The 24,593-nt window shown below is 56.6% G+C and overlaps 1 protein-coding gene across 6 annotated transcripts in view; it reads left to right on the forward strand.

Annotated features, from left to right (window-relative positions):
- The window catches only part of GTF2IRD1 (GTF2I repeat domain containing 1), a 112,628-nt gene that overhangs the window by 73,283 nt on the left and 14,752 nt on the right, over positions 1-24,593 (forward strand). For 4 of the 6 annotated variants that reach the window (XM_027126174.1, XM_027126178.1, XM_027126177.1 and 1 more), the window contains 5 exons: positions 1,709-1,758; positions 1,978-2,034; positions 3,471-3,554; positions 7,579-7,762; positions 8,285-8,313. In XM_027126174.1, the coding sequence (XP_026981975.1) occupies positions 1,709-1,758; positions 1,978-2,034; positions 3,471-3,554; positions 7,579-7,762; positions 8,285-8,313 (404 nt within the window). Of the gene's footprint in view, positions 1-1,708; positions 1,759-1,977; positions 2,035-3,470; positions 3,555-7,578; positions 7,763-8,284; positions 8,314-10,127; positions 13,089-24,593 lie in introns of those variants that run through there. The other 2 variants (XM_027126180.1, XM_027126176.1) reach the window with 2 other exon arrangements.

Raw genomic sequence — 24,593 nt, forward strand, 5'->3', positions numbered from 1 at the left:
CTGTATGACAGTTTTAGAGAAAGGATGCAAATCAGGACCAGCCAAATGAAGAGACATAAGGGACAAAGTCTGGGAGGGACTGGATGTGGAGCTTCCATCCCCTCTTCCTGCGAAATCAGGGCCCATCACCCTCCCAGCACATCAGTGTGTTCACCAACCAGGCAGCTCCATCGACCCCAGTGTCCACACTTCTACTGGAATTCATTGCTAGCCTTCACTGGCTTACTGGCCAAGTGATTGGACTGTCTCTAGCCCCCCTCCCCTCCCTAGAGGTCAAGAGGTCTGGCTGATAACAGTGGCTTGAAGACCAGACAAGCTATATTATACAGCACTGATTCTAAGTGCCCCATTTTTGGTGCAACCTTGTCCAGCTGTAGCAGGCCTGTCTGGGTGGCGGGGGTCTGGGCTGAATGGCAGGCTGAGGGCACTGGGGAGGTCACATTGGCCAGAGGAGGGCTGACAGGGCATGGCGGGTGCAACAGGTACCAGAATCACTCCTTCACATCTCCCGAAGGGAAGGGATGCTGGACCAGGGTTCAGAGTGAGGGTGAGTCTGTAGGTGAGGCTGCCCGGGGAGGTGCTGGGCTTTTCCTCACAGGGGTATCCAAGCAGTGACACAGGAGACCCTGCCTGGGAGTGAGGCCAAAGGCCAGACTCTCAGGGCACCACCCCCTCCATCAAGTGGATGAGGATTTGGTGTCCCTCCTGGCAGCGGGCATCTGTGCCTGACACAGAGCTGGGCTTACAGGGCCAGGGAGGGAGGAGGCACAGCCCTGCCTTAGATCACAGTTTCAGGAGCTGGAAAAGCCCTCAGACTACATTTAGACCCCCCATCACTTCCTCTCTGCCTTCTTATGGGGAAGCGGAAGCCCAGAAAATGTAATGATTTCCCCACAGGCACTGAGCAGGGCTCCCAGGCCAGAGTGCTGTCTGCGGTCCTGTTGTGTCTTCAAGTATGGATTTATGAGGCCCGTTCCCCTCTGAGCCAGGGCAGCGTTATTATTCCATTTCAGATGAGAAAACAGGCCTGGGGTGGGAGGGGTCCCTCAGCGGGAGAGGCTGCAGGCAAGAAGGAGGGGATGCCTAGTTTGAACTCTGCCCCTCTCGCTGTGCGGTCTTGGGCACGTTACTCACCTTCCCGATGCCTCAGTCTCCCATTCCTGCAAGTGGGATGATGGAAACAGTGCCTACCTCAAGGATGTCGGGCGGGTTACCTAATGTGAGTACGGGCTCTGTGGAGTCTGCAGGGATACAGACATTAGTGTAAAGCTGGGTCTGGTCCCCGAGGCCCCGACCCCACAGTGAAATGGTGTCAGCCAGAAACCTTGGACCTTCCCTACACCAGGATCTTGCCACAGTCAGTCCCGACTGTGTCTACAGCTCCGTAGGAAGGCCCCCAGCCCACGTGCTCTGACCCTGGCCAGTGGCAGTTATGCATCCTGGAACCGAGAGTGAGGGGTTCAGCTCCACCGGGCCAGGACCAGGCTGGTTTCGCTCCTGGCTGGATCCTCAGAGCCCAGCGCAGCCCCCAGATCGCACATGTGGGTCAGCAGGACAGCTGCCTGGGAGGCAGAAACCCCAGACCTTGACTGTCCAGAGCCAGGAGCGCCCACTGCACAGATGTGCAGACTGAGGCCCAGGGGGAGAGCTGGGTAGTACCGGGGAGCCCTGGAGGGACCTTGGTGATAGCCCCACTTGTGTTTTGCAGGCCTGAGCTGCTCACCGAAGGAGTCAAAGAGCCCCTCACAGACAGCCAAGGTACCCTGCGCAGGGTCATGGGCCGAGGCGCGGGCCGGGCGTGGGAGGGGTCCCAGGCTTCTGCCATCACCCCTCCTCCTGCTTCCTCTGTCCTGGTCCCGTCTACCCTGGCATCCCCCCATTGCCCTCCCTGCTGGGTTTGCCCCCACCAGATACCACCTCTGTCCCGGGTCCCAGGAGCTGCCTGCTCACCCTGGCTTCTCTCCCCCCCGCCCCCAGAGAGGGATTCCGGGGACCCTCTTGTGGACGAGAGCCTGAAGAGACAGGGCTTTCAAGGTAAGGTTGCAGCTCAGGATGGGGTCCGCAGTCCCAGTGCCATGACCTTGACCTGGCTTGGGTTTGGAGGGCCAGGCTAGGGGTGGGAGGGGCTGGACGCCAACCTCAGGGCCCCGGGGTCTGAGTGAGGCCGGCGGGCAGCCAGGCAGGGCTGGAGTTTGCCAGCCCCAGTGAGAGGCTCCGCAAGGTGGCTGGGGGTTCGGGGGTACAGGGCGCGGGAGCCGGCCTGCTGTCCGTCTGGGGAAGCAGCTGACCTGCCCGCTTCGTTTTAGGCAGCCGGCCGTGCTCTTAGTGCTTTGAAATCAGAGGAGAGGAGGTCACGGAGGGCAGGGAGGGCTCTCCCAAGAAGGAGGACCCTGGTTGGGCCAAGGAGGGGTGGGAGGACGTGAGCGTGGAGGAAGAGGCGTGGAAGATGGGGGAAGCCTGATGCAGGGAGGGGCCAGGGACTGACAGGGGAGGCTCCCTCCCCACAGTGGAGGCTGGTATTACCTTTTGGTTAAGATCAAGTGTAGTATCGGTAGGGGCTGCGGTGGCTGAGAGCAGCCGTCCACGTGCACGTTGGGGCAGCTCTAGGGTGTGGCTGTGAGTCCCCTAGGGTGGGTGCTCCCCGTGTGGGTCCTGGGTGGTCAGTGTGACCCAGAGGAGAAAGTGGGGTCAGCCAGACCAGCGGCAGGAAGGGCCAGCCCCTGTGGGTGGAGGAGCCCAAATCCCAGAGGGGCACCTGCTTACCCCCCAGCCTCTCAACTCCTTCCTGGGCAGCCGGAACTTTCTGGGACGGGGGAGTTCTGTCTCTCACCTCACCCCGTGACCCCTCATACTCAGCCCTCGTAGCAGACTGGGGTCCGACCAGCCAGAGACCCACCCCCTCCCTCCTCCATCCTCCACCTCTCTCTTCCCACAAGGCAGTGCCAGGTTCTCATCTCCCCAAGGCCGGGGGCTTGTCCAGGGGTCTCATGGCAGGTGCTGGCACGCGGGCTCCATAAGCGATAGCCTCTGGGTGAATGAGTGACCACGGGGAGCTTCCAGGCCGGCTCCTGCCTCCGCGGGGCCGCCCTGTCCACTGAGCTCACGTCCCCGCGCTGCCTCCTGCCTCCCGCCTGACTCTGAGCGAGGTCCCACTCCACCCGCCGGTGACGCAGGAGGCTGCTCCCCTCCGTGGAGTCTCTCACCTCCAGGGCTGGCTCACTGGTGTGGGTTTCAAATGTCAACAGTTAATTTCCGACTCATCGCTGTTGTCGCGAGAGTGTGCGTCCTTCCGGAAAAAACACACGTCTCCGTCAAGAAGTTAGTGCTGGAGAACTCCAAGGGGCCCACTCCACGGAGCTGATAATTGCCTGAGAAGGAGTTCCCCATAGTTAGGAAATCGTATTCCTTTAAAGTCACCAAGTGCCTTTTCATTTAACAGCCCAAATCCGTAATTGTTTTTCACTTTGCAGAAAATTATGATGCCAGACTCTCACGGATCGACATTGCCAACACGCTGAGGGAGCAGGTCCAGGATCTGTTCAATAAGAAATACGGTGAGCCCCGGGACACCCTGGCGGGAGGGAAGAGAGGCAGGAGCAACCCGGTTCTGGCCGTGGTCTCCTCTGGGAAGACCGCTCACCTGCATACAAATACGTCTTGAGCACTTACTGTGTGCCAGGCACTGGGGAAAAGGGAGTGAAGAAAACACGCAGTCTCACGGGGACTTCTCTGGCGGTCCAGTGGTTAAGACTCCGTGCTTCCACTGCAGGGGTTGGACCTTGGTCAGGGAACTAAGATCCCTGGTCAGGGAACTAAGATCCCACATGCCAGAAACAAACAGACAAACAAAAAAACCACGCAGTCCCTGCATTCGGGGGACCCTGCAGACCAGTGACGTGAGACCGACATAGAACAGCTCTACCCAGAATCCTGCGACAGTGAGGCGTCGTCCCATGATTATGCAGGAAAAGAGCAGGCTGCTCAAGGGAAAATAGCTCTCCTTAGATTGGAAGCCAGGGAAGGGCTCTTGGAAGAAGGAACTGAACGATGGGGAATCAAGCAGAGTGTGAAGGAAGGGCATTCTGGCTGAGGTGATGGCATGTGCAGAGGCCCTGAGGCTTGTCTTAAGAAGGAGCCAAGGGAATTCCCTGGCGGTCCAGTGGTTAGGACTTGGTGCTTTCGCTGCCGTGGGCCCTGGTCAGGGAACTAAGATCCTGCAAACCATACGGTGCAGCCAAAATATATATATATATATATATATATATATGTATATATGTATATATATATAGACACACACACATATATATATATATACACACACACATATATACACATATATATGTATATATGTAAGTAGATAGATAGATATAGGAAGGAGCCAAAAGCCGAAGCGTAAGGGCAGGCACTGGGGGAGAGGAGGGCCCTGCGGAGCTGGCCAGAAGACAGATGCAATTGTCCAGGGCCTTGGAGGGAACCATGATACCGGGTTTGTATTTTGGGAGGATTGAAGTAAATGGAGCAGTTTTGCACTTTTAAAGTGTCTCCCTGGATGCCGTGAGGAAAGTGAGTGGCTGTGGGAGGGTGGGAGTGGACACTGGGAGACCAGCCCAGGCTGGAGCAGTATTTCGGCGAGAGTGATGATGGCTTGGGCAGGCCCTGGCCGGGATGCTGCAGGAAACCGGATGGAGTGAGATGTGCTTCCGAGGGAGAACCACAGGCGCAGATTGACGGGGCAGCGGGAGGAGTGGAGGCATCCAGCTGCGTCCTGCCTCGAGGAGGACAGGCTGTATCTGTTAAGGTGCTTTTCGGTCTCAAGTAGCAAAACCAAACTGGCTTCAACCGTTAAGGGGGTTAATTGGCTCATGATTCAGTTACTATGACTTCACAACAGATCACCCTAACACGTGGTTGCCTAGAATAGCCATGATCATGTATTATCTCTGAGGGTGTCAGCGAGTCAGGACTTTGGGAGCAAGCCGAGCTGGGGAGCTGTCACTCACGGTCTGTCCTGGGGTTGCAGGCAGAAGGCAGGTGAAGCTGGGGTCATCTGGACGGCATCCTCACTCACATGTCTGACGCCTGGGCTGGGGAAAGAGCTGGTGCTGGAACGGCTGGGCCCCTCAAGCATCTTTCTCAGTTTCTGTGTGACCCCTCTATGTGGGCTTTCTGGCATAGCAACTCCATAGTAGCTGGATTTCCTCCTTGTTGGTCGGGGCTCCTGAGTGTCCTGAGAGAAAGAGCCAGGTGGAAGCCACGTTGCCTGTTATGACCCAGCCTCAGAGGTTGTGCAGTGTCCCCTCTGCCGTACTGCATTGGTCGAGGCAGTTACAAAGTTCCACCCTAGTGTAAGAGGAGAGGATATAGACCCCATCCTCTATGGGGAGTGTCAATGTTACACTATAAGAGGAGCACGTGGGATGGGAGAAAGATTGGTGCAGCTGTCTTTGGACAGTACAGTTAGCCATAACTCAGGAAATCCAGCAGTAGGGTGGCTTTCAGGATTAGCTGGATCCAGCAGCTCAGGGAATGAACTTGGTGTCCTTCCGCTGTGTCAGAATCATCTCAGGCTGACTTCCTGCTTGCTAGCAGGATGACCATGGCAGGTCCAGACATCCCATCCAAGGAGAGAGCTGGCTTTTCCACAGGCTTTCTCAGGAAAGCCTGGTAGTTTCCCAGAATTCCCTGGGCCCTCCCCTGTTTCTCATTGATCCCCATTGAGTCACATGTCCAGTCTTTACCCAATCCCCATGGCAGAGAATGCCATGTGCTCATCGGCTTAGGCCTGGGTTACCCAGACCTGTCACCATGACAAGGGGGAGGAGGGGGGAGCACAGAGCTGCCAGAAACAGGTGGATACCCAAACTGCCAGCCAGGGAGAAGGGGCAGTGCCCTCACTGAGCGGGGAAGTTTGAAGAGGGGAGATGATGGGTTCCATTTGGATATGTTGAGTCTGAAGGGTGAGTGGAGATGTCTCATAGGCAGGCAGAGAGAAAAGTCTGCTGTTCAGGAGAGGTGTCTGGACTGGATGCAAAAATTAGACCACAGGAGCAGAGGAGACACCCCTAGGGGTGCAAAGAGAGCAGAAAGAGGACCCATGCAGAAAGCCAAGGAGCCCTGTGTTTAGAGGTCAAGTCCAGGAAGGGGAGGAGTGGCCAGAAAGGGGAAACCAAGAAAGTGAGGCATCGTGGACACCAAGGTGTTGGATTTTGCCAAAAGAGAGCAAATACCTTCTGGGTTGGGCAACACAGAGACCGTCAATCATTCTAGCAAGAGCCCTTTTGGGGGCAAGGAGTGAGGAAGTAGAGATGGCAGTGTTCCCATTCATGAATTATGGGTATAAGTACATTTCTGTCTGCAGCAAAGTCAGGATAAAGAATTTAAAACAGGCTGGAAATTCATAAAAACAGAACGTGGATTGGTTTGGTTGCCAGGGCACAGAGGGAAGGAGTGAGGCGTGACTGCTAATGGGGATGGGGTTTCTTTTCGGGGTGATGAAGACGCTCTGGAGTTAGATAGTGGTGATGATTTCACAACCTCCTGAGTACGCTAAAAACCACTGGATTGTTTAAGATGGTAAATGTTACGGTACGTGAATTACATCTCAATTAAATAAAGCCAAACAAACAAGCTGAAGCGATGGCACGAAGCCAGGGGTGACATGAAGACTCAGCCATTCTGTACTTGCTAGATGCAGGGCATGCATCAAGCTCTGAGTTTCCCAGGAGCCAGAGCAAAAAGGGAAATGAGGCCAGTTATACCATTCCCAGTGTCCACGAGATAAAAATTAGTTTATTGCCCAGAAAAAGTTCAGCTACTTCTCCTAGTGCAAAGATTTCTGCAGCACATCTTCGTAAAGGGGCATCCTGTGACACTGAGGAGTGTCCAGCCCTCCGTCCAGGAGGGGGATCCCATGGTGCACCCCACCTAAGTCAGAGAGCCATGGACGTTCACATGAGCCTGACAGCAGGCAGCAGACCTTGGCCCAGAGTGGATCAGCAGTGGACTCAGGGCTGCTCCCAGGCTGTGAGACAAGGGACAGTCCCCGGGATGGACATGCCACAGCCCTCTGCAGAGGGGATTGGCGACAGGAATGATGTGGAAAGAGAGCCCTGAGGTCTGAGCCGCACCCTGGCTGGCCTCCCTGCTCCCAGACGCGATCCGCCCTTTCAGGCCAGGCCGATCCTGAACCAGGGTGAGGCAGAGCCTGTGGGGCTGATGGATCGTTGTAGGGAAGGGCCAGCTGTGCCCACCAGGTACCATCCTTGAGACGGCTTTCAGATTCTCAAGCTGTGAGGCCTCTGACGTTGGCCCCTGCCCTGTCCCAGCAGCCACAGCCCCACGTCCCCTGGCCAGTCCTCAGCCTGCCCTGGGCACACGCCCACACCCCCGACCCCCAGGGCCCCTGCTTCCCAGTCCCTCACTGACTGTGCCTTGCTGCAGTGCTACACGACAGCCCCCCACCGTACCCCACTGTGCACGGGGTGTATCACACTCGTGCATGGAGCACCCCCTGGCTGCCGACAGCCCACCAGCCCCGCCTCTGGCTCCTGACACCTCCTCTGTCCCTCTCGTCCGCAGGGGAAGCCTTGGGCATCAAGTACCCGGTCCAGGTCCCCTACAAGAGGATCAAGAGTAACCCCGGCTCGGTGATCATCGAGGGGCTGCCTCCCGGGATCCCTTTCCGAAAGCCCTGCACCTTTGGCTCCCAGAACCTGGAGAGGATCCTTGCGGTGGCTGACAAGATCAAGTTCACTGTCACCAGGTACTCAGGGGAAGGGAGACAGAGAGGAGGCGAGGCTACCACGGGAGGGGGCTCGCACCACAGACCCTTGGCCTTTCCTTCGGGTGGACCTGGCCTCCATGGACAAGGCAGCTCTTCCAGCACCACCCTGGGCCCTGGGGGTTGGAGGAAGGGGGACTGCCGGCCAGCCAGGGTGCAGGGAGCCCCACAGAAGTGAGACTAGCTCCCCTGCCCCGCAGCCACCATAGCGGGGGCAGCCTTCATGGGCCCCGTCTACCTGCTGCGGCACCTGCTCACTGCACTCCCTCATCCCCTGGAAGAGGCGTGGAGCCAGCAGGGCAGAGCCAGCGGGAGACCCTGCTGGGCCTGGTGCACAGCGGCCCTGCCGCATCGTCCCAGGGTCCCCAGGGTCCCGTGCGCACGAAGCGCCGGGCATCTTGTTAAAATGCAGATTCTGCTTCAGCAGGTCTGGGGTGGGTCCCACACATTCCGCACACGCTCCCAGGCCCTCCCCTGACACTCCCGTCTCTGTTTCTCTTCCAGGCCTTTTCAAGGACTCATCCCAAAGCCTGGTAAGAGGTGCCGGCTATGGGGGGGGCCACTTGGCACGGGGGTGGGCCATGGTGCTGGGGGCCAGAGGCCGGAGTGGAGCTCACCGTGGGGCACCGGTTCCAGGGCCCTGGAGCGGGACCCCCGCCCTTCTGTTGTCCCACCTCCCTGGGCTCTGGCCCCAGCAGAGAGGAGGAAGGCCAAGCTGGAGCCTGGCCCCGGTTCCTGGGACAGAGAAAGGGGTGGTGGGGTGGCGCTGGTGACTTCTAAGCCTGGGATGGGGGTTCAGGAGGGAGGGGCCTGGCCGGGTCAGTGCCCCCCACTTTCCCTAATGCAGGGGCCTTGGTGAGCAGTTGAGGGTGATGGGGGTGGGTTCCTAGCCTCAGAGGGAGGGGTGTCTGCAGGGGAGCCTGCGAGCTTGGTGGTGGGATGGGGGTGAGTGCTTACCCGCTTTGTAAAATGCCTCTCCTGGCCCCGTTTCAAGGCATCCACCACCACCCCCACCGTCTCCCGGGCTATGTCCTGGCCCTCCCGAGCCCTGAATGAGCAGGGGCTGTCCCTGCGGGGGGTGGCATGACCACCTGGTCAGCACTCAGGGATGGCCGGGCCTCCACGGAGGCAGCTGCGTACGCAGATCCCAGAGCCTGCGCATGGAGACACGGGGAGGAGCTCTGCCGCCTCTCCCCTGCTCCCGCCCGGAGTCACTGGCAGCCCTGGGCCCTTGGGGAGGCTGCGCTGGGAACAGAGAAAGCCTGCAGGACAGGACTCCAATTTCACAGTCGCGGTCACATCCACTTTACTCCTCACTCACCTCCATGCACCCTGACCCTGCCACCTATAGCTGTTCACTCCCTGCGCCCAGGCCTGGCTCGGTGGGCTTCTGAGGAAGGGGCGACCTGGAGGGGGGCCAGACTCACTGAGGGGGGTAGCAGTGTGGCGGCTGCCGTCGGGCTGCAGGGACCCCAGGGAGGAGGAACAGAGGAAAGGGTGCTTGGGAGGGTTTCCCGGAGAGGAAGGCTCTCGCGGGGCCTCAGGGGAGAGCAGTACTTGGAGGGCCAAGGGGAGAGGGAGGGAGAGGCAGGTGGTCAGCTGGGGAAGCAGCAGGGCTCCAAGGCCTACGCCCAGGGTGGTTTTCCAGAACTCTCAGAGGTGTGAAAGCCGTCAGGTGATGTTAGTAAGGTAGAGATGGTGAAGGTAAGAGCAGCAAAGCGCAGCAGTGGTGGCCCCGGCGGAAACCTTGCCAAGAGATTACTGGGCGTCAGACCCTGTGCTGACCGCTTCACGTGGGTCCGGAGGTCCTTCCTCCTAGGGCTGGGCAGTGGTCTGGGTACCGTGGTTACAGACGGAGGAGTCATCTCGTTTACTCCTCACACCTGAGGCTGGCGCCAGAGCCTGACCTTCAGGGGGAAACTGAGGCTTGCGTTTCAGCAATGTGCCCACGTCACACGGCTAGCCAGTGGCCTGGCCGGCCTCTAGGCCCGTGATCTGTAGCACTTCGCCCCCATGGACAGGTAGGCCTGTGCTTCTGGGGGCTGCAGGACAGAACAAGGTTACGGGGGCTCAGGTGCTCATGAGAACATCACAGGCCCAGGGACCCTCTTCTCATCGGCCATGGGGGGCAGGACACACGTCCCCTGGTGCCACCTGGGGCCCCTGGCCCATCCCTGCTCTGTGACAGGCCACTCAGCCCTCTGTGGACCTGCCTTGCTGCAGGACCGTGGTGGGCGGCCTGTGATCCGCTCGCCTGCCCTGCAGCAGGGGCCCCGTGGCCCTGTCAGCCCTGTGCCACTGAGTCAGCTTCAAGCCACTGCCCGTCCCGACTTCACTTTCTGCCCAGGTTGGTGTCAGAGCCGGGCAGTGTCCGTCCTCTTCCCATGAGCGGCAGCAGGAAGGATGGCCGGGCCTCCCTTTGCTGACGGGGAGGAGAAACACGGCGAGGCAGTCCGTCGGCCTCCCCCTGCACACCCTGTGATCCCCAGCCCCTCCTACCCAGAAGGAAGGGCCCCACGGAGGCCTGAAAATATAGCTGCTCCAGGGGTACGCACATACTTTAACGAGTTTGAAAAGCAAGAAATACACTCGATCGTACGCTGGGCTGTGAGTTCAGCGGTTTGTATATCACCTTTTTTTGTCCCCTTTTTACGGATGAAGAAACTGAGGCCAAGGGAACTTCAATGACTTGCCTTGGACGCCCAACCTGTAGTGGAGGAAGCGTTGGTTCCACACCTGGCTCTCTGTTCCTTCAGGGAGGCCCACTGATGCCAGGCGGGCGGCACGTAATTCAGAGCAGCCCCCAAATAGCGGAGTGTCGGGCTTTGGGGAGAAACACTGGGGGGCGGAGAGGCAGCCAGCAGCCATTGCCCCCTTCTGGGGGGGTGACCTCTTCCACTGACCACGGCTCACCCTCCAGCAAGGGGGCTTTGACAGCTCATCTTCCTGTTCGAACAGCTTCTTGAATCTCAGCCATCACCCCAGGGTGGCCATCCGCCCCCCATTTCTCTGTGCCAGTCTGCCCACCCACCCATCGGCCTTCCCTGTGGCCCCTCTGTGTGCAGAGAGGGCCCTTGGAAATGCTTTCTCTGCCCACGTGGTATGGGAGAGGGTGGCAGGCTGCCTAGAAGAAGAGATGGGCACCTGGCCCTGGCCCCAGGCCTCAGGGATGGGACTGCCAGCGCCTTTCCAGGCATTGGCGCTCTGGGCCGGGTGTCAGCCTGGAGGGACCGGGGCAGATGGGCTGGCAGGCCAGCTGTGTGCTTCCTAACGCCATTTGTCACGCTGGGCTGGGAAGGTGTCCAGACTCACAGGGGCCTCCGAGGGTTCACCAGAGGTCACTGGGTGCTGTTCCTGCCCCAGAAAGGGCTGTTCCCAAACCGTCCATTAGACAGTCGCTGAAGCCTGATGCGGGCCAGCTCCTGGGGTTCCGAGGTGAACTGGAGCAGGTCAGGTCAGGTCTCTGGGGAAGGCGGAACATTGGCAGGTGCCGTAGCCTAGAGAAAGGAAGGCTGTAGCTGTGCGCCTGGAGGGGTGTTAGATGATGTGCTTTGGAACTGGGGGCCGAGGTGGTGGGGGGCCCATGGGAGAGCACAGGCTGGTGCTCAGACAGACCCAGGTTGAAACCCCAGACGCCTCTTACTAACCCTGTGACTCTGGGCTCATTATTTCACATCTCCGAGCCTTCACTTCCTCATCGGTGAGATGGAGATGGTCATGTCTGCCTCCCCGGGTGATCTGAATGAATGAATGGTGGGCATTGGGGGGTGAGCCATGGAGGACGGTTTTCCCCCTGCTGACGCTTGAGAGAGATGTTTGTGAAGCCCTCAGCCCTGGACCAGCTGTGATAGGAAGGGCTCAGCCAATGGGATTGGCAGTTGTTACTGTTATTCCTGGAGGTCGGGAAGGCTTCCTGGAGGAGGTGACATTAAGCTGGGCCTTGGAGTTGAGCAGAAGGGTGTGTGGTTCTAACACAGGGCACAGCCTAAGTGGGGGCGCAGAGTGGGTGTCTGACTAAACCAGGCTCAATCCCAGGGGCCTGAGTGAGTGAGGCCTGGGCGGGGTGCATACCACTGGAAGCTCCTTGCCACCTGGCCAGGCTGCTCCCCAGTTCACCCACCTGCCTGCAGCAGCCCTGAGTTAAATTAGGGACACTGGGCCAGGGGCCAGAGAGGCAGGTGGCTGGGGACGGTCTCTGCCCTCGGCAGCACCAAGTCAAGGTGGGTCTCTCCCCAGACCCAGAGGGGCCCGAGGCTGTGTAAACCCAGGACGGCAAAGGGGCTGTTCATGATATGTTGGGAAAGATCAGTGGTGACTAAGGAAGGAGAGGCCCTCCGCCCAGGTAGCTGGTGTAGCAACAGCTGTAGAACATTCTAGTAGGTCGGGAAACACGAATACATACCCATGGTGGAAATCTGGAAAATACAGAGATCTCACTGCCCAGATGGCTGTTTATTTTTACGATGATACATTTCTTCCAGATTTTTCCCCAAGCTTATTAATTGTATATCTCGTCCTTTCCATAAATTCACACACACACACGCTGAAGCATAAGCATTTTCCCATGTCTTTAAAACACTTTACAATGGTCTGTCATCAGGGTGCATCATAGTTATATAGCAGCCCTGTCCCCCGAGAATGGACATTGGGGCAACTTCTCACACCGTGGATACCTAACACCCGCGTCATGCTGATGATTTGCTGATTACCAAGCCTTCCTGTACCAGCACATTCGATCTCCCCCAATAACCAGTCCTACAGGAAGAAACAGGCTCAGAGAGGTTAAGGAACTCGCTGGAGGTCACACAGCATGTGCCCAGGCTTTCCCCACCCCCGACCTTTCATCCACACTGGGTAGGTCTTTGCTGCCCCCTTCTGGCTATCAGCATCTATAACAGTCCTGCCTGTCTAACCCTTAAGGCTCATAATCCTTTGAGTTCATTTATTTGCACAACAACAACAAAAAGATTATTGAATACCTGTCGTGTGCCAAGCAAGATCTGGGAATACAAAATAGAAAAAAAATCTCTACCCGCCGTGGTGCTTATATTCTAATAGGGGAGACAGGTAAATAAGAGCAAATTGTATCGTATTCAATAGTGACAAGTGCCGTGGAGACACACACAAAGGATGGCACTGTCAAGAGCACAATTTTAGAGAGGCCACCAGAAGCTAAGGCCTGAATGAAGACAGGGTATAAGCCATGTAGAAATCTAGGTCAATGATCAGGGAACTAAGATCCCACATGCCGTGGGGCAACTAAGCCTGCGTGCCACAACTACTGAGCTCGCGCACCTCAACTAGAGCCCCCGTGCCCTGGAGCCCACACACCACAACTAGAGAAGAGAAAACCCACACGCCACAACTAGAGAGAAGCCCGCGCACCACAACAAAGAGCCCGTGCCACAACGAAAGATCCCTTGTGCCTCAGTGAAGATCCCGCGTGCCGCAACTAGGACCCAGTGCAGCCAGAAATAAATTAACTAAACAAATAAATAATAAATAAATGTTTAAAAAAAGAAAGAAATCTAGGTTGAGACATCCAGGGAGAAGAGTTGTCAGTGCAAAGGCCCTGGGGCCCTGGACGTATTTTGAAAGTAGGGCCAAAAGGATTGCTGAGAGTGAATGTGGGGAGGGGGAAAGAGAGAGATCAAGGATGGCATCAAGGGACTTCCCTGGGGGCCCAGTGGTTAGGACTGCACGCTTCCACTGCAGGGGACGTGGGTTTGATCCCTGGTCGGGGAACTAAGATCCCGCAAGCCACGTGGTGTGGCAACAAAAAACCCAGAACAAAACAGGATAGCGTCAAGATTTTGTCCCAAGCAGCTGGAGAGGGAAAGGGAGGTGAGGATCTGAGTGGTGGGCAAATTTGACACCCAAGTGGACAGGTTGGGAAGGCAGCTGGATCTACAAATCAGAGAGAGCCCCACTGAGGGGTATAGCTTAGGGATAGAGCATTTGACTACAGAGAGAGTCCCCCTGGAGACATGCAGTCGGGAGCCATTCTGTATTTCATGCATTTTAGTCATGAAACTGGATCACAGTGGGGTTCAACAGGGATAGTCAGAAGGGGTTCGAGGATGAACCCTGGGGCCCTCCAGCATTTAGAGCTGAGGAGAGACAAGTGAACCCCCAGAGGGTGTGATGTCCTGGAAGCTGAGTGAGAAACTGTTGAAGAAGGAGAGTGATCACCTGGGCCCAGTGCTGCTGCAAGGTCAGGTTCAGACCTGAGATGAGACTGTGGGATGGAGCGCCCAGAGGTCCAGGGATGGCATGGTCAAGAGCAGTTTCGGGGGCTTCCCTGGTGGCGCAGTGGTTAAGAATCCACCTGCCAATTCAGGGGACACAGGTTCAAGCCCTGGTTCGGGAAGATCCCACATGCCGCAGAGCAACTAAGCCCATGCGCCACGACTACTGAGCCTGCACTCTAGAGCCCGCAAACCACAACAACTGAGCCTGCGTGCCACAACTACTGAAGCCCGCGCACCTAGAGCCCGTGCTCCACAACAAGAGAAGCCACCACAATAAGCCCGTGTGTCGCAACAAAGAGTAGCCCCCTCGTCGCAACTAGAGAAAGCCCGCACACAGCAGCGAAGACCCGACACAGCCAAAAATAAATAAATAAATAAAATACATTTATTAAAGAAAAAAAAAAGAGCAGTTTCAGGGAGGGGAGAGGACCTGAGTGGAATCGTGGGCTCAGGGGAGAACAAGAGAAAAGAAATGAACTCATCAGCTGCAGATGATGGCCCTTTAGGGACAGAGGAGAGGTGGGGTGGGAGCTGCAGGGTGAAATGGGATGAGGAGAGGGTTTTAGAGGTTGAACAGTGACAGTGTGATTTTAGAGAAATGGATGACATGGCAGCAGAGAGCGTGGGGAGAGTGGGCAGAGGAGGGACGTCCCCCTGAGAACAGGAGGTAGGGAAGGGGGTGCTGAGAGCACTGCCAGAACCCCTCTGCACACAGGGGGACAGGGGAAGGGTGACTGGGGCGGAGGGAAGATTGTTGGAGTCAGCGTCCTAGAGGGAGGGCTAGAAAGATGGGAAGGGACAGTCTCAGAAGGAAGTATGACCTGGACACCGTGGAGAGGCCACCAATGTTGATGACCAAGGGGTTTGGACATGACTGGAAAGAGGAGAGGAGGTCGAGACAGGGAGGGCCAGGGGCTTGGAAGGCATGTCTACCCGCACGTTGATCCCCAGGAAACAGGACGGATGGCAGCGGTGTGGGTGTCCTGAGCCCCGTGCAAGTTCAGTGCACCCGCAGGCAAAGACCAGTCCTCCCCCTTCCCCAGGAGAACCAGCTCTCCGCAGGTAGGCCACGTGCATCTGGGGGTCTGGGAGAGCTTCCCAGGGAGCTGACGTTCCTCCCCGGGGATGGGGGGGTTGCAGGCTGAGGGGCAGCACTTGCAGAGGTGGGGAGCCCTGAAATGACCATCCTTGTCCAACCCTCGCTGAGTGCCCACGGCGTGCCAGGCCCCAGGCCTTTCCCCCAGAGCCTCATGGGGTCTTCACAGCAGGCCTGCGAGGCAGATGCTGTTTTCATTCCCATTTCGCAGCTAAGCACACTGAGGCTGAAGGAAGCAGTCACATAGGTAACACAGGGCTGAAGTCATACACAGGGCTGTGCCGTTCTGGAGCCTGGGCTGGTTGGGCAGTGGGGGGAAGATCGCAGAAAAAGAATAAGGCCGAATCATGCACGGCCTTGACCTAAACTCAGGCTTTCTCTGGTGGCACTGGAGGCTTTTTCAGTCAAGGAACTGATAGGGTTGGATTTGTATTGTCTTACGATTGCCATGGTAACCACACTTCCACCTACCGAGGTGGGTGGCAGAAGGCAGAACTGGAGCGGCATGGGCTGTGGGACCCAGAGGTGGGTGGGGTTAGGATCTAGAGGTGGCAGTGGGGCGTGAGGAGGGAGAGAGGGCAGAAGGTTCCAGAAGGGTGATGGTGGTGTCCATCCCCAAGGCGGGGTCTGCAGGCCTGTGGGACATCCAGGAACAGTCATGGTGCTGAGAGCCTGCAGGGTGGCGCTGGGGCTGGCCTGGGTGAGCGTGGAGCCAGCAGAGAGGGCCCAGGGCAGAGCCGGGAGCACACCGACCTCCAAGAGACCTTGAGGGAGAGGAGCCTGTGAAGGAACAGAGGAGGTGGAGCCCCAGAAAAGGAGGTGGAGGGATTTGCGGGTAAGAAGCGCTGAGTCAGGCAGCTGTTTGCAAATCTCCCATGAGAGCAGAGTCCTAGGCAACACCAGAGAGATCAAGGAAATGAACATTCTCGAAAGGTTCTCGAGTAGCAGTGGCTTTAAAAAAAAAAAACCAAAAAGCCTTGTAGGTAGTGAGTTCCCCATCACTGGAGGCATCCAAGCAGCCACTCACCTGGAGGCACTGCAGGAGAGGCGGGAGGGGCTTTGCCCGCTGCAGCTACCTTTGGCTTGTGCATCCTGTGCCTGTCTGCCTGGAGCCCCAGCCCTTTAGAACTAGGGAGGGCACAGACGGAGGGGTCTCCCCACGCACTGACTCACTTCCCTCTGCTGCCCGGCTCCAGGCTTCCCCACAGCTGCCCTGCCCCGGCTCCCTTCTGGCCAAACACAGGCTTCCAGCTTCCTCTCCTTTTGGTTTGGTTCTTTGGACCCCAGCAGCTCAGCCCTCCCTGCCAGCTTGGGGGAACTCCCTGGTGAGCAGCAAACCCGCCCACCCCTGGAGCAGGGGCTCCGGGCCCCACAGACAGAGCAGAGCTGCCGACTTCCTGTGTGACTCCAGCAGCAAGTCCGGTTTGCCTGCCTGGGCCTCGCTCTCCCTCTTTGCAAAGTGGGAAGAGTCACACTGGGGCTGCCCCGGGGTGCCCCAGCAGGGCAAGGAAAGGAGGAATAAATGGCCCGTCGTGCGCGGGAGGGGTAAGGCGGAGAGGCCGGCCAGGCCGGAGCGTGGAGGGCCTGGAAGGCCTGGCTTTGCAGCGTGGACTGGACCCTGCAGACCCGGCCTTGGCAAGCTCTTCCGCTGACGTCCCCGAGGCCGGAGCCCGAGCACCCCCGCGGGACAGGGCCGAAGCGCTGCCGGGCCCCAGCTTTACCTAGGAAGCCCCCATTCCAGAGAGTCTCCACTTGAGTTTTCATTCAAGGAACTATGTCAGATTACATTCTGCTGAGAAAATAGATGTTCCCACTCGACCTACTTCCCACCCCCAGCGTTCCCTGAGGCCCAGTTTGAGAAGCTCAGCTGTGGGTGAAGGGTCTGCGGAGGGGGGCGGGGTACAAGGAGGGAACGGCTCCAGCCCCAAATGGTACCTCTTGTCATTGTCCCCACTGGGGCCTCTGCTAGGTCTCTGCGGGGTCTCCTGTCACTCATTGGGTGCTGGGAGGAGTGGGCTTCCCGGAGAAGGGGACCTGAGCCGGGCCTGGGATTGACCTCAGCAGAGGGCATTTGGGGGTGGGGGGAGGGACTGAATAGGAGCTGGAAGGAGTCGCCTGCTGGGTCCTCGGGAGCTGGGTGACCTTGGATGAGTTAACTTACTGTCTGTGACCCTGGATAAGTTAACTTGCTATCTCTGGGCCTCGAGGTCACACGGAGCAGGGACAGCCTTCGTGGTCCACCCCCCGACCCTTGTCACGCACCCCTGCCTCCCTCTCTTCCCTACGCCACCCCCCTCCACCCTTCCAACTCGTAAGAGCTCAAAATAAAACCCTGCTTTCTCAAGTTTCTAAAGATGTCACAGTTCCAGTGCCAGCCACATGTTTCTCCACTTCATTATCTCTGCTTTTCTTTGTTAATTAGGCTCCAGTAATGATCTCACTTCTGCCTTCCCGGGAAGAGCTGGCATCTGCTGGGTGGGGCCTGGAGGCCTTTGTGGGCAGACGCCCGGCTGCCAGGCCCAGAATTGGCCGGCTGCCTCCTTTCCTGCAGGAGGGGAGGCCCCGCCCTTTCCATCTGGGTCGTGGCCGCCCCAGTCTGTCCCTGGGCTGGTCAGTGGTCCCAGCCCTGCCCTCCCTCAGCTCTGCCAGGCGGGGGAAGGGTACCTCAAGGTTCCCAGCGGCTGTTAGACAGGGGGCTTCTCAGGCCCCAGGAGCGAGCGGTGGGGGGGCTCCAGGCTCTTCTGCAACATTCCAGAAAACCTCACCGAAACTAGTTCCCCAGCTGGGACCACCCAAGCCGACAGGAACAACCAACGCCTTTATTTAGGCTAGGATGAGATCAGCTCAGGGTCACCAGGCACTGCGTGCGGAACAGAAGCTCTCTCGCTGGCTGATAAACGCGTCTTTGAGCCACGCAAGTGGAGGCCTGGGGGGTGGGGCACGAAGGATGGCTCAGCGCACATGGCTTACTGGGTGGACAGGATCTTTCCAACCTCCTGGGCTGGGTGGGGTGGGGTGGGGTGGGGGAGGGTCTGGTGGCAGAAGAGACCTCATGGTGGGAGGTGGGGATGGGGACAGCACAGTCTGCGGAGGGACCCCTGCAGGTTTGGGAGCTCAGGACCAAGTACTTAGTCTGTGAACGTTCCAAGGTGTCTTCAGGGCTGGGTGTAAGTAGCTTTTGATCAACACCAATTAAAGAGAACCCTGCCTCGGGGAACTTGCGTTCCGGTGTGGATGCAGAGAACAGACCATGTGCGAAGGGTAAAGGGTACCAGGTGTGAGTGCTGAGAAGTTACAACCCTAGGTGTGGGGCGGCCAGGGAAGGCTGGTGAGCACAGGCCTGGAGGCGGCAGTAGTGAGCCAGGAGGGCATAGAGAAGAGCCTGGCAGGCCGAGTACAGACTGCAAAGGCCCTGAGGTCCCCTGCCAGTGTGGGAGGCCAGGTCGGGTGGAGGACCTGGTAGGAGATGAGATGGAAATGGGAGAGAAGGCCGACTGTGGACGCTGGATCAAGACGCTGACCCTTGTTCCGAGTGAGCTGGGAGCCAGGGCAGGCTTCCGAGCAGAGGAGAGACAGAATCCCGTCTAGGATCTAACAGGATCCTTCTGGCTGCTGGGTGAGGACACACAGGGCGGCAGCAGGGGACGATGTAGGGAGTTGGTCCTGGCAAAGCAGGTGAGGCCCAGTAGTGGCAGCAGTGGTGGCAAGTCCTTGACTCTGGGCAGAGTTCGTAGCTGAAGCTGACAATTTGCTGATGTGGGCTGTGAGAGAGAGAGGAGTCGAGTTTGACCTCAGGGATTGGGGCTGAGCTTCTGGAAGGATGGAGGTGCGGGTAGGTAGCTGAGACGAGGAAGATGCAGGAAGAGCTGGCCAGGGGTGCGGGGGAGTCTCAGGCATGTTTGTGGCGTGTTAAGTCTGGGGTATTATCCAGGCGCTGTTGCATGTAGAGTGGGGGCGGTGGGGGCGGGGGGCGCGTCCAGGGAGTGGTCCAGGCTTGAGGTATAATTTGGGCAATCGCAAGCAAATCGCTGGTATTTAAAGCCCTAACAGAATGAGATCTTTGGGAGTGAGCGGAATCAGAGGACCAGGGCCCTGGTGCCTTCAGCCTTTGTGGGTAAGGAAAAAACTGGGAGGGGCCAGGAGTGGGTGGTGTCCTGGGGCTGAGTGGAAGAACCCCGTTCTCCCTGGGGGAGGCCCTTCTCCCCTTGTGGCCGTGAGGCTCCCACGGCCCAGAGACGCAGCTGAGCATCTTGCAGGGATGTCAGGGGTCAGGCCCTGAGCCACGATGGCTTCTCAGCAGGCCGCAGGCCCACTGTGCAGGATTATAGATGCCACCCAAGGCAAGCGGGAGGAGGTTTCCCCTCCGTTGCGCGAAGTAGGGGAGCCCCGGGTTTCCACTGTCTGTTCCGTGAAACAGCAGGTTCTGCACGCCCTCTCGGGTGGGGACCTGGAGAGTGGCAGGGCGGGGTGAAAACAACTTCTCTGGTACCAGCAGAGGATCTCCTTCGCCGGGGAAAGGAGGATGGATTTGCCCCACAGACAACAGAGAGCCCTCAGCGAGTTTAAAGCGAAGGAAGGACATGGGCGGATAGACTGTTTAGAAAAATCTGAGTGGCTTGCAAAGCAGAGGATGCATTCGGGGAGGGCAGGTGAGAAGACCCACCTGGATTGTTGGACGGAGACAAGGGGGCACAGAGGGGTTTTGTCGGCTGCTGTAACACATTGCCCACTCGGTGGCTGAAAGCAACACAGGTTTATCTCCTTACAGTTGTAGAGCTAAGAAGTCCGAAATGAGCCTCACAGGGCTGGTCACGGTGTCCGCAGAGTGGGTTCCTTCCCAAGGCTCCGAGGGAGAATCTGTTTCCTTGTCTTTTCCATCTTCTAGACACCGCCTGCGTTCCTTGGCTTGCAGCCCCTCCTGCATCTTCAAAACGCATCCGTCCAACCTCTGTTGTCCCCTCTCCCTCTGCTTTTGACCTTGCCTCCTTACAAGGACCCTTGTGATTACATTTAGGGTCCACTCAGGTAACCCAGGATAACCTAGCCACCTCAAGATCCTCAACTTAAACACACCAGCAAAGTCCCTTCTGCCATGTAAAGAAACATAGTCACCGGCTCCGGGGATTAGGGCACGGACAGCTTTGGCAGCCACTACTCAGCCAAGGTTTCTCTCCTGAGCGACCGTGTGGGAGGTTGGAGCCAGGGACCCACGAGAAGGGAGGAGGGACATGTTTGAGGGGACCTGGAGAAGCCGGCCCGGGATGTGCAGAATCAAAGGTGCTCGAGGAAGCAGGCGGAAACATGGGTTTGGGGGTTGCGGGTGCAGAGAGAGTGAGAAGAAACAGCAGCATGGATGGAGCAGAAGGAAGATCTCTTCCCTCCCCGTGTGCAGCGACTGAGTCGGACACTCCTGCTCTGTCCTCCCAGCCACAACAGAACGAGGCTGTACTGCCAGGTGGTCAGCGGGCTGGGGTGAATCCCGGCTCTCCCTCTAACTCACTGTGTAACCTGGGGCCTGCGGCTTCCCCTGTGTGCCTCAGTTTCCTCGTCTGTAGGATGCAGACACTCCTAGGACCAACTTCGTAAGGTTGTCAGAATGATTAAGTGAAGGAAGCCATGCAAAGATCTAAGAAGAGTGCCTGGCACGCAGGAGCTTAATTTCTCAGACAGTTATTTGCCGAGCGCTTGTGATGTGTCGGGTGTTATTGCGGGTGCTGGGGCTGTAGTCCTGAACACGTGCAAACAGACTGCACGCTCAGCCCACAGGAAGCATCTGTTCTCGGGTCGTTGGCTGCAGAGTTTGCTGTACAGCACGAGGATCGGGATTGGTACCCCCTCCCCGCGTGAGGCAGCAGAGCCCTCCCTCGCCTGTGCGCTCCGCTGCCTCCATCTGCCCACCTTGCCCGGGCTGGGAGCCGATGTCCTGCTCATCACATTTCGTGTGTGGCATTCCGTACCTGGCCAGTCATGGCCACAGTTCGGCCTTGGGACCATGGAGGAGGGAAGGGGAGAGGAGAGGGAAGGACACGATTTCCCTTGGGAAGGGCCACGGGCATGTCTGCTCCCAGGACCGTCCGTCCAAGGCAGACGCCCACAAGAAAACCTGGCACTTGCTCCGCCCGGCCAGGTTTGCAGGTTCGAGCACAGAGCTGCAGGAGAGTTTGAGAAAGCCTCTGAGGAGGTACTGGGCTGTTCTCGGGTGGGAAAGCAGCACCCAGGGCTCAGAGGGACCTGGGTTTGAGCCTCAGCGCCACCCATCGCAAACCATGCGGCCTTGGTGGCTGGGAACAGGCACCTTGACTCCTCTGAGCCTCGGTTTCCTTACGTGTAAAATGGGGACCGTAACACCTAGAGGTCAGGTTTGTCGTGAGGAATAAAGAGCATCACTGTGTAAGTCACCAGGCATGGTCTCTGGTGGGCACGTATCGTCAGCAAATGGAGGATTTGCATCCCAGTGTCGGGCAGCTGGGAGGGCAGTGAAACGGCCTGGAGCCCCAACGGGGAAGGCCCCAGCCAGACAGCTCTCTGTTGGCCATTGTTCCAGGCTCCTGTGTGCAGTGGGTCAGCTGAAGGTCAGACAGCTGGGCTCCAGGGAGGAACCTGGATCACCTGCCCAGGCAGGTTGTGGTCCACCCACCATGCACCTCCATCCCAGGGAAGGGAGATGGATTCATGGGGGCACAGAGCCCAGCTCGAGGGAACTCTGGGGGAGAAGGCTTGCTTTCTTCCCTCCCCTGTCCCCCTCCCTAGTGAACCCCATGCACTGATCAGATCCGTCATGATCCCTGGCTCATAACCCACTCTGCCATCAATCCCTGCATGTCATCATCAATTGATTGATGGTTGTAACTTTTTATTTTGAAGTGATTTTTAATTTACAAAAAGTTGCAAAGATAGCACAGAGTTCCTAAATACCGTCTGACCCGTGTGGGATGTTAACATCTTGCATAACCATGGTCCGTTTGTCAAAACTAAGAAATTAACATCGATTGGTGCTGTGTGATTAACTAAGCTATAGGTTTTATTTAGATTTCTTCAGTTTTTCCACCGATGTCGTTTTCACATTCCAGAATCCAGTCCAGGATACCGCACTGCATTTAGCATTCATTTATTTTTATTCTTTCATTCGTATTCCCACATATTTGTTTGCTCACTCGTTAATAAATACTATGGTGAACGCCCATGAACCCGCCACCCGTCTAAGAATCAGAACAGAACCAATAACGTACTTCCACCTACGTGCTCTCCCTCATCCTGTCTGCCTCTCTCCCCAGAACAAATATTCTGAATTTTATGTGTGTCATTCTCTTGGTTTCTTTCCCTTCAAAATTGCAAAACTGCAGGAAAAAAAAAAGAATAGTAGAAGAATAGGAAAAAGAATAGGAAAAGAAAAAAGAGTCCCTGGCTATATATTCTTTGTCAGGATTCATTAATTCTCTTTTTTGTGTTTGTGTGTGTTAATTCTTCTTTCTTCTATTTATTTATTTTTTATTATTTTATTTTATTATTTTATTTTTTGTTTTTTTATTTATTTTTTATTTTTTGGCTTCACCATGCGACATTCGGGATCTTTTTTTTTTTATAAATTTATTTATTTTTTATTTTTGGCTGCGTTGGGTCTTCGTTGCTGCACGCGGGCTTTCTCTAGTTGGGGCGAGCGGGGCTACTCTTTGTTGCGGTGCGTGGGCTTCTCATTGCGGTGGCCCCTCTTGTTGCAGAGCACGGGCTCTAGATGCGTGGGCTTCAATAGTTGCGGCACGCAGGCTCAGTAGCTGTGGCCCCCGGGCTCTAGAGCACAGGCTCAGTAGTAGTGGGGCGCGGGCTTAGTTGCTCTGCGGCATGTGGGATCTTCCCGGACCAGGGCTCGAACCCATGTCCCCTGCTTTGGCAGGCGGATTCTTAACCACTGTGCCACCAGGGAAGCTCAGACATTCGGGATCTTATTTCCCAGACCAGGGGTTGAACCCAGGCAGGCCCTTAGCAGTGAAAGCGCCGAGTCCTAACCATTGGACCACCAGGGAATTCCCTGGAGTCATTAATACTTTCCTTTTTTAAAAAATATTTATTTATTTATTTATTTGGCTGTACCAGGTCTTAGTTGTGGCACTCGGGATCTTCATTGCGGCACACAGGATCTTTAGTTGCGGCATGCATGGGGGATCTAGTTCCCCGACCAGGGATCGAACCCAGGCCCCCTGCATTGGGAGCGCGGAGTCCCAACAGCTGGACCACGAGGGAAGTCGCTGGAGTCATTAATTCTTAACATTTGCCAAATTCCTTCCCTCTCTCCCTCCCTCTGTTCCTCTCTGTCTCTCCCACAGGCACAGTCCCCGCCCCATTGATTTCTGTCTCTGCCTCTTTCTCCATTCAAAATAAGTTGCAGACATCTTGAGTGCTCACGCCTAAATATTTCAACACACAACCCACAACTCTCCAGAACAATGCTATTCTTTTGCAGATCCACAATACCGTTGTCACACTCATAAAACTTACTAACTCCCTGTCATCTAATAGACAGTCTGTATTCAAATTCCCAAAAATGTCTTTGATACCGTCGTCCCCCCGTGATTTAATCACTGCTCACAGGTTGATTTCTTTTAACATGTCTATTGCATATAATACGGGCCTAAACCAAAATTATTTCATTTTGCTTTTTTTTTTAACTTTCTAAAAATTATTATTTATTTACTTAGTTGCACCAGGTCTTAGTTGTGGCAGGCAGGCTCCTTAGTTGCAGAATGCATGTGGGATCTAGTTCCCTAACCGGGGATCGAACCCAGGCCCTCTGCATTGGGAGTGCAGAATCTTATCCACTTTGCCACCAGGGAAGTCCCTTTTTTTTTTAACTTTTATAACCAAGGTGTCCTATTGTAACAAGCCTGGGGTTTGCTTCTGTCACTTAACATGACGTAACACAAGGTTGAAATGTGTGGCCATAGCAGTTTGTTTTCGGGGCTCTGTAATATTCCACTGAGTGACTGTACCACGATTGACTCGTCCATTCTCCTGTCCTTGGTCATCTGGGTTCCCTCCGTGGTCTTGCCGTTACTAAGAACGCTCTTAGCACGCTTGAGTATGTTCTCTTTGGCACACGTACGTAAGATTCTCTTGGGTACGTGAGGTCATGGGCCTGGGGAGGGCTTCCACCCCACTGCAGCATGGCCATCCCCTCTCTGAGCCTCAGCTTCTCCGTCTGTAAGACAGATGGAGGACTTCCTTGCGGATCCAGTGGTTAGGACTTGGCGTTTTCACTCCCGAGGGCCCGGGTTCAATCCCTGGTCAGGGAACTAAGATGCCACAAGCCGCGCAGCCTGGCCAAAAAAACCCCCAGAATTCCTGCTGCCCCTAAATACAGATCATGGAAGGGGTTAAGCGATGAACTGAGTTTTACCCTTTTATCCTGGCAAAGGTCTGCTGCCGGGAAAGGGAGGTATCGTGCAAGTCGCAGGGTCCCAGAGAGGGACTT

This window comes from Aethalodelphis obliquidens, unplaced genomic scaffold (genome assembly GCF_003676395.1).
Source record: "Aethalodelphis obliquidens isolate GAN/ISIS:26980383/991018 unplaced genomic scaffold, ASM367639v1 scaffold30, whole genome shotgun sequence".
Lineage (NCBI taxonomy): Eukaryota > Metazoa > Chordata > Mammalia > Artiodactyla > Delphinidae > Aethalodelphis > Aethalodelphis obliquidens.